This window comes from Haliotis rufescens, unplaced genomic scaffold (genome assembly GCF_023055435.1).
Source record: "Haliotis rufescens isolate VD_foot unplaced genomic scaffold, xgHalRufe1.0.p SCAF_7, whole genome shotgun sequence".
NCBI classification, from domain to species: domain Eukaryota; kingdom Metazoa; phylum Mollusca; class Gastropoda; order Lepetellida; family Haliotidae; genus Haliotis; species Haliotis rufescens.
Genome location: NW_025964361.1, coordinates 4,813,664 through 4,822,446, shown reverse-complemented (window position 1 = coordinate 4,822,446; position 8,783 = coordinate 4,813,664). Strand labels below are relative to the sequence as shown.

Sequence of the window (8,783 nt, the reverse complement as noted above, 5' to 3'; positions counted from 1 at the left end):
CCTTTCGGACTAGCAAACGTATCGCTTCTCCGTTTTGGGCAGATTATATCCTTTAGCACCCGTTCTACAGTTAAGGCAATCCATTCGTCATGAAAAAATTGAGGTGCGAGAAATATCGGTCAAGCTGCAATTATATAGTAACTGCTCTACACAGTTTAGCCAAGGGTAAGCGGTCGAGTTTGCATCACGCTTAGCCATCATTAATTTGTATAAATACAAATAATTTTTTCCAGTTACTTTATTGCAATATTAAGCCAGTATCTGGCCATTGTTTTTTAACTTTGGATTTCTGAAGTCACGAAGCCTGACCACGTCATCCATTTTCGTTGGCGCATGATTTACAGGGGCCTTTAGTCTGTCTTACAGACCCTGATACAAATATATATCAAATACAGCCCATGCAAGTCTATAATGTTTGGCAAGTCTAGATTACTGCAGTATCTGAAAATGAAGAGAGTCACTGGGCTCTCTTTTATCATATTTTTATTAAGACAACTGAACAACTGTGGGTTTTTTCTGTACGATACGAGTATGTTCATTTCAGAGACTAGATGTTAGTCTAAGGGGCCTTCGCTGATCCGGAATTCCAAAAGGGTTAAAAACACAACACCCGTCATTAAACCTGTTTTAACAAGTGGGCCCAATTTGAGAGGGTTTTATGTCCTTTAAAGATAAGGTTAGTTGTATACTGTCATACCCTGAACTGTCCTTCCTAACTGCCAAGACTTGCCATAATATTTTTAAAAATAACGTGCTGCCAATTTGTATATTCCTACTTAATAGATATTTTATTGAAATTGTTTACGGTTTTATCTAAAACCCTTAGTTCACAGTTTGTTTTGTTGTATGCAGAATAGTCTCTCGTGATTCCGCATGGAATGGCTCAACTTGTTTTTAAGAATGTAAGGCTAATTTTATGGATCAAACGTTGAGGTGAGACTTCAATAAAATATCTGTCTGTTTTATATGTTTTGGACCCCATCCTGATTCTCCACACCCCAAGACCCCAAGACCACGCCGCCCCACCCACATAACAATAATCTAACACATGACAGACGCTTAATATTTCTTCTTTGAGAGGCATATAGAAGTTGGAGTTCTAAGTACGGATAAGAATTAATGGATGAACAACTTCTTTATTACAATTAAGAGCGACGTTTCGGTGTAGGTTCTAACACCGTTATCAAGCAAGTGAGTCGGTTGATGGTTGAGATTGCCATGTCTCCATGAAAATGACGAATAACTTCTTTGATAGGCATTTAGAAGTTGGAGTACTAAGTAAGGAACCTACACCGAAACGTCGCTCTTAATTGTAATAAAGAAGTTGTTCATCCATAAATTCTTATCCTTGCTTAATATTTCGTTAATATGATATTGTTTTGCAAGAGTGTCGTATTATTCCATATCACACATGTTAAATTCATCTTTAAAATTTTGTGATACGGTTTAGCGTCATACGACATATAACCGTCTCTTGGAAAGTGGGTCTTATACATCATTACAAGATTGTGTGTTGGGAATGACCACAACGAACGTCTTGGCCGCTTCTGTGTAAATAATACCCCAGTTGAAGACTGCCAAGGAGCCATAAAATTTCATCCGTATTTCGTTCAAGGGTTAATTTATACTGAGTAAAGTGTTCGCAAATGGATAAATTGACTAAATTATCTAAATTGCAGACTTAGCGCCTGAGCTGTCATCGGCCAGAACGAGGCTATTTATGGCGTTTTCACCCCAAAGTTAATAACGAATACATTTGTGGGAAACTTGTAAAGTGTGTTCCATGAGGGGTGGGAACGGTCTCATGCTATCTGACACTGTCTTTGGGTGTTTATAGCAGGGTGGGGTTCACTGCTAGGTCACGGGTATATTTGAATGTACACCGTCTACGCTGGACAATGGTCAGATAAGCACGAAATGGACGTGGCCGTCTCGTCCGCGGTCCGTGGTATATCATCGTTATCCCCCTTCCTCTCCTAATTTGAAATCGAGAGATACCTGACAATGTTTATGGTCAATTTGAAACAATTACGCGTGACCGATGGACGGTACTGGTCACTCTGCTTGTTTACGTCGCCTGGACAGAACTAGACTGGTCATGTTACGGTCTCCTTGGTGGCTGAACACTGAAGCGATCCCGTGGGACTTCATGTCAGGTCATTTGGGCATAGTTACAAGAATTTCGTGTTGTTTGTTTGTTGTTTATCGCCGCACTCGGCAATATTCCAGCGATATGACGGCGGTCTGTAAATAATCGTGTCTGGACCAGACAATCCAGTAATTGACATCATGGACATCGATCTACGCAATTTTTATACGATGACATGCATCAACCAAGTCAGCAAGTCTGACCACCCGATCTCGTTAGTCGTCTCTTACGACAAGCATGACTTGCTGAAGATCTATCATAACCCGGATCTTCACGGGTCGATTCGTGTATTTGATCATTGAATACACTTTGCTTGTGCATTAAGTAGAAAATGTGTAATATACTATTCTTAAAATATTCAATCATGATAATATATATAAATATCCATCCCTTAAAGAAAGATCATCAAATCGTTCCCCCTTTCATGGATCAGTGGGTTCTAAATAAATTACATCCTCAGCTCCCTGGGGAGTATACAACCCAAACTGCCTTTTTGGCCAGAATCTTTTGCATTCACTTTACAAACATCCCAAAGGACACTCATTCGCTGCTGGATGAACACTTAGAACAATCGTAACAAAATCTCTTGCCTAAGGAAATATCTGACACCATTAAGAACCCGTGGTTCAGTGTGAGGCAGAGCCGTGGTTACCCATCCGCCTACTCTCCGTCGCCGGCGTTGCTTAGCTTCACCTTATTTGTGACTTGTGCTCTGTGTATAGGGTAACGTGCCACCAAAGACTATTACCATGGAAACAAATTCAAACGACTTTGATAGGTATAGGTCCTTTAAAGGTTGAGGTGAGGTTTAAATGGGGTTTAACGTCGCGATCAAATTTGTTTCACTTGTGCATTGACGTGCGTGCGTGCGCTTGTACTAGTGCCGGTGTTATAGTGCTAGCCCACTGAGATACCATGCTGCAGTTTAACATGGGTACCCCATCCCGACACTTTATCCTGACTCCAACCGATCAGTCCTTGTTTTAACCCCCAAGGGCGAGCGTCAGGCGTCAACGTTTAACGTCATTTGGTATGACGTAATCAGGGGATCGACGTGGCCAGACAGTCCGCCCTCCCTTTACTTGTGGACTATGCTTGGATAAATTGACAGTCCTGGAAAGTTGAATTTAAGACATTCTCATTCCATGTTGGTTGTCTGGAAACTCAAGCTTTGAAATATATATCTGTCTACCATACTGATATCCCGTCCCTAGGCAATATCCTAGTGAGAGGGAGGTCTTCACTCGCAACGTCGGAACGTTGACTCGAAATGTTTGTTTGTTGTTTAAAGCGACATTATTGCAGATATATGACGGAGGGTGGCGGCAAGCTTGTGGACCTGTGGAGATGTTGACTTGAGGACCTGTGGAGAATTGGACCTGTAGACTTGTGGACCTGTGGACTTGTGTACCTTTAGAGATGTGCACTTGTGGACCTGTAGACTTGTGGACCCGTGGAGATATGGACTTGCGGACCTGTGGACCTGTAGACTTGTGGACCCGTAGACTTGTGGACCTTTGGACCTGTAGACTTGTGGACCCGTAGACTTGTGGACCTTTGGACCTGTAGACTTGTGGACCTGTGGACCCGTGGAGATGTGGACCTGTAGACTTGTGGACCTGTGGGATTGTAGACTTGGGGGCTTGTGGACCTGTAGACTTGTGGAGATGTGGACCTGTGGACCCGTGGACTTGTGGACCCGTAGACTTGTGGACCTTTGGACCTGTAGACTTGTGGACCCGTGGAGATGTGGACCTGTAGACTTGTGGACCTTTGGACCTGTAGACTTATGGACCTGTGGACCCGTGGAGATGTGGACCTGTAGACTTGTGGACCTGTAGACTTGTGGAAATGTGGACCTATAGACTTGTGGACCTGTAGCCTTGTGGACCTGTGGTCTTGTAGACTTGTGGACCTGTGGACCTGTAGACTTGTGGTCTTGTGGACCTGTAGACTTGTGGACCTGTGGACCTGTAGACTTGTGGATATGTGGGCCTGTAGACTTGTGGAGATGTGGGCCTGTAGACTTGTGGAGATGTGGACCTGTGGACTTGTGGAGATGTGGGCCTGTAGACTTGTGGACCTGTGGACCTGTGGACTTGTGGACCTGCGGACCCGTAGACTTGTGGGCTTGTGGACCTGTAGACTTGTGGAGATGTGGGCCTGTGGACCTGTGGACCCGTGGACTTGTGGACCTGTGGGCCTGTAGACTTGTGGACCTGTGGACCTGTAGACTTGTGGACCTGTGGATTTGTAGACTTGTGGGCTTGTGGACCTGTAGACTTGTGGACCTGTGGACCTGTAGACTTGTGGAGATGTGGGCCTGTAGACTTGTGGATCTGTGGACATGCGGACTTGTGGACCTGTGGACTTGTGGACTTGTGGACCTGTAGACTTGTGGACTTGTGGACCTGTGGACTTGTGGACTCGTGGACCCGTCGATAGTCTGTCCTTGTTAATGATCGTCATGTACACAACTTTGTTTTGTTACGCACAACACTTTCACATTCCAGTCTAACAAGGACGAGTTGCTACAGTGTCGACGCAAAATGTTTGACAACGAGGGACTATTTTTCTTGGCTACGTGCGTAGAAAAATTGGAGTTACGCTTCATAACCTGCCAAACGTACAAGCGACGCACATGAATATGTTGCAGTATTCCTAGTTTCAAAGGAATTCCATGGAACTTTGTAGTAAACACACACAATCTTACATGTCATTTGATAAAATCTCCAGCAAAATCATTAACCAAATTACCTCTATTTAGAAGTTGAACTTTTAAGGAGACACAGTAAGAAAAAAGATAAGATAATCAGCATGGAAACGCGCAGGACGATTCATGTAAACACGGTATTTTTCACATCATTAGCTTTAGGAAAACACTATAATTACACGATAGAGTTTCAGCCTGTAGGGCGCTTTCCAAACAACTACTTCCCTTTAACATACTATTGCAGTAGGTCGTGTTTTACAGTGGTTGCAGTTGTGACACTTACAGCAATGCTGCTGGAGTTGATACCGCCGCAGTATCTATTCTCTCTTTAAACTCTCTAAACCCTCTATGCCTGTTTGTCCCCCTGTCTCCGGACCATCTTTTAAAGATGGTATACAGGTAATACGCTTCCAACATGTTCTTTAACACTCTTTTTTGTCGTCCTCTCTTTCTGTACCCTTCCAACTATCGCCCTCCTCACCCTCCCTTCACATCTCACATTCTACTATCCCCTGCTCTCTCCCCATCCTTCTCTATCCGGGGCAGTCGGCCTAGTGGTTAAAGCGCTCGCTCGTCACGCAGAAGACCCGGGTTCGATTCCCATCATGGGTACAATGTGTGAAGCCCATTTCTGGTGTCCCCCGTCGTGATATTGCTGGAATACTGCAAAAAGGGGCGTAAAACCATTCTCACTCACTCTTTCTCTATCCTCGCACTCTTTTCCCCACTCTATACTTTTATCTTTTATCTATCTACCACTTGTTCCTCCCACTCTCCCCTACTCTCTCTTTAATCTCCGTCTGTGTGTCTCTCTTTCTATGCGTCTCTCTCTCTGTGTCTCTCTCTCCGTCGTATCACTCTCTCCCCCTCTCTTTCTGCGTCTCTCTCTCTGTCTGCCTGTTTCTCACTCCGTCTCTCTCTCTCTCTCTCCCCGACCTCTCTCTCTCACTTCAAACCCTCTCTCTCCAAACTCTTTCGCTCTCTCTCTGCGTCACTTTCTCTGCGTGTCTCTCTCTGTGTGCGTCTCTCTCTCTGTGTCTGCCTGTTTCTCACTCCGTCTCTCTCTCTCTCTCCCCGACCTCTCTCACTCTCTCTCACTTCAAACCCTCTCTCTCCAAACACGTTCGCTCTCTCTGTGCGTCTCTCTCTGTGCGTGTCTCTCTCTCTGTGCGTTTCTCTCTCTGCGTGTCTCTCTCTCTCTGTGTGCGTGTCTCTCTCCTGTCTCTCTCTCTGCGTCTCTCCCTCTGTCTCTCTGTGTGTGCGTCTCTCTCTCTGTGTGCGTGTCTCTCTCCTCTGTCTCTCTCTCTGCGTCTCTCCCTCTGTCTCTCTCTGTGTGCGTCTCTCTCTCTCTGCGTGTCTCTCTCTGCGACTCTCTCTCTCTCTGTGCGTCTCTCTCCCTCTGTCTCCCTGTCTCTCTCTCTCTGCGTCTCTCTCTCTCTCTGCGTCTCTCCCTCTATCTCTCTCTCTGTGCGTCTCTCTCTCTCTCTGCGTGTCTCTCTCCCTCTGTCTCCCTGTCTCTCTCTCTCTGTGTCTCTCTCTCTAAACCCTCTCTCTCCAAACTCTCTTCCGCTTCCCACCTGTCAACTGTATATCTTTAAAGTCATATTGTGTTGACGGGCATGCCATGTAACGACGTGACTCCACGCTTTTAACCACGTCTTCAGCAACCACGCAGTCAAGTAAATGAGGCTTGTCATTAACAGATTACTGATCACAGGGACGCTATTGCTTTACCTGGTTACATAAGACGCGTAAATCGGGGTATCAGCTTGCTTGTCATTGTGCAGGGGGTATACAATTTCCCCACCCTCCCTTGACTAGAAGACTGGGGGTAGGGGTCAAACACACCTCCTGGGTGCACACTTCATCAGGACCGTCTAGATGCATGATGAGATCGCCGTGTTCAATCAATCACCAGACTTTCTTCTGTAAATGAAACCAAGGGGTCTGTCTGGAGTTGTTTAGTAAAGGTAGTGTATACGTGGATATGTGAGAAGAGTAATTGTAGGGCTAGAGATTTAAATTACGCTACAAAGTTCACGTAAGTTCACAATAGACCAGCTAAACATGGGTACTGGTTGCCGCCGATATTATAGGCTAAAAAACTTGGTTTGTTTGTTGAGAAGTTGAGTCGAGGCAATAAAACACTGGGCCACACGCAGATGACATGGTACTCAGGCGGCAACGACAAGGAGGACAGAATACGAGGACGTCGTTACAGCTGAATGTAAGAACTCGTGTATACCAGGACAATAACATCTCAAGGGGCAGAGTTACGAAGACAAAAATAACACGAGGACAGAGTTACCAAGATAATAAAAACAAGAGGACAGAGTTACCAAGGCAATAACAACACGAGGACAGAGTTACCATGATAATAACAACACGAGGACAGAGTTACCATGACAATAACAACACGATGACAGAGTTACCAAGACAATAACAGGACAGAGTTGCCAAGACAATAAAAACACGAGGACAGAGATACCAAGACAATAACAACACGAGGACAGAGTTACCATGACAATAACAACACGAGGACAGAGTTACCAAGACAATAACAGGACAGAGTTACCAAGACAATAACAACACGAGGACAGAGATACCAAGACAATAACAACACGAGGACAGTGTTACCAAGATTATAACAACACGAGGACAGAGTTACCATGACAATAACAACACAAGGACAGAGTTACCAAGACAATAACAACACGAGGACAGAGTTACCAAGGCAATAACAACACGAGGACAGAGTTACCAAGACAATAACAACACGAGGACAGAGTTACCATGACAATAACAACACGAGGACAGAGATTCCAAGATTATGACAACGCGAGGACAGAGATACCAAGATTATAACAACACGAGGACAGAGTTACCATGACAATAACAACATGAGGTCAGAGTTACCAAGACAATAACAACACGAGGACAGAGTTACCATGACAATAACAACACGAGGACAGAGATTCCAAGATTATGACAACACGAGGACAGATATACCAAGATTATAACAACACGAGGACAGAGTTACCATGACAATAACAACACAAGGACAGAGTTACCAAGATAATAACAACACGAGGACAGAGTTACCATGACAATAACAACACGAGGACAGAGATTCCAAGATTATGACAACACGAGGACAGAGATACCAAGATTATAACAACACGAGGACAGAGTTACCATGACAATAACAACACAAGGACAGAGTTACCAAGACAATAACAGGACAGAGTTACCAAGACAATAACAACACGAGGACAGAGTTACCAAGACAATAACAACACGAGGACAGAGTTACCAAGATTATAACAACACGAGGACAGAGTTTCCATGACAATAACAACACGAGGACAGAGTTACCAAGACAATAACAACACGAGGACACGAGGACAGAGTTACCAAGACAATAACAACACGAGGACAGAGTTACCATGACAATAACAACACAAGGACAGAGTTACCAAGACAATAACAACACGAGGACAGAGTTACCAAGATTATAACAACACGAGGGCAGAGTTACCAAGATTATAACAACACGAGGACAGAGTTACCAAGACAATAACAACACGAGGACAGAGATACCAAGACAATAACAACACGAGGACAGAGTTACCAAGATTATAACAACACGAGGACAGAGTTACCAAGACAATAACAACACGAGGACAGAGTTACCAAGATTATAACAACACGAGGACAGAATTACCAAGATTATAACAACACGAGGACAGAATTACCAAGACAATAACAACACAAGGACAGAGTTACCAAGACAATAACAACACGAGGACAGATTTACCATGACAATAACAACACGAGGACAGAGTTACCAAGTCAATAACAACACGAGGACAGAGTTACCAAGATTATAACAACACGAGGACAGAATTACCAAGATTATAA

The 8,783-nt window shown here is 44.3% G+C and overlaps 1 protein-coding gene across 1 annotated transcript; it reads right to left on the bottom strand.

Moving 5' to 3' along the window:
• Positions 1-3,562: 3,562 nt before the first annotated feature.
• On the bottom strand, positions 3,563-4,618 carry LOC125376088 (extensin-1-like). Its single transcript, XM_048387683.1, has one exon. It carries the CDS (start codon positions 4,616-4,618, stop codon positions 3,563-3,565), a length of 1,056 nt encoding a protein of 351 aa, XP_048243640.1.
• Positions 4,619-8,783: the final 4,165 nt, after the last annotated feature.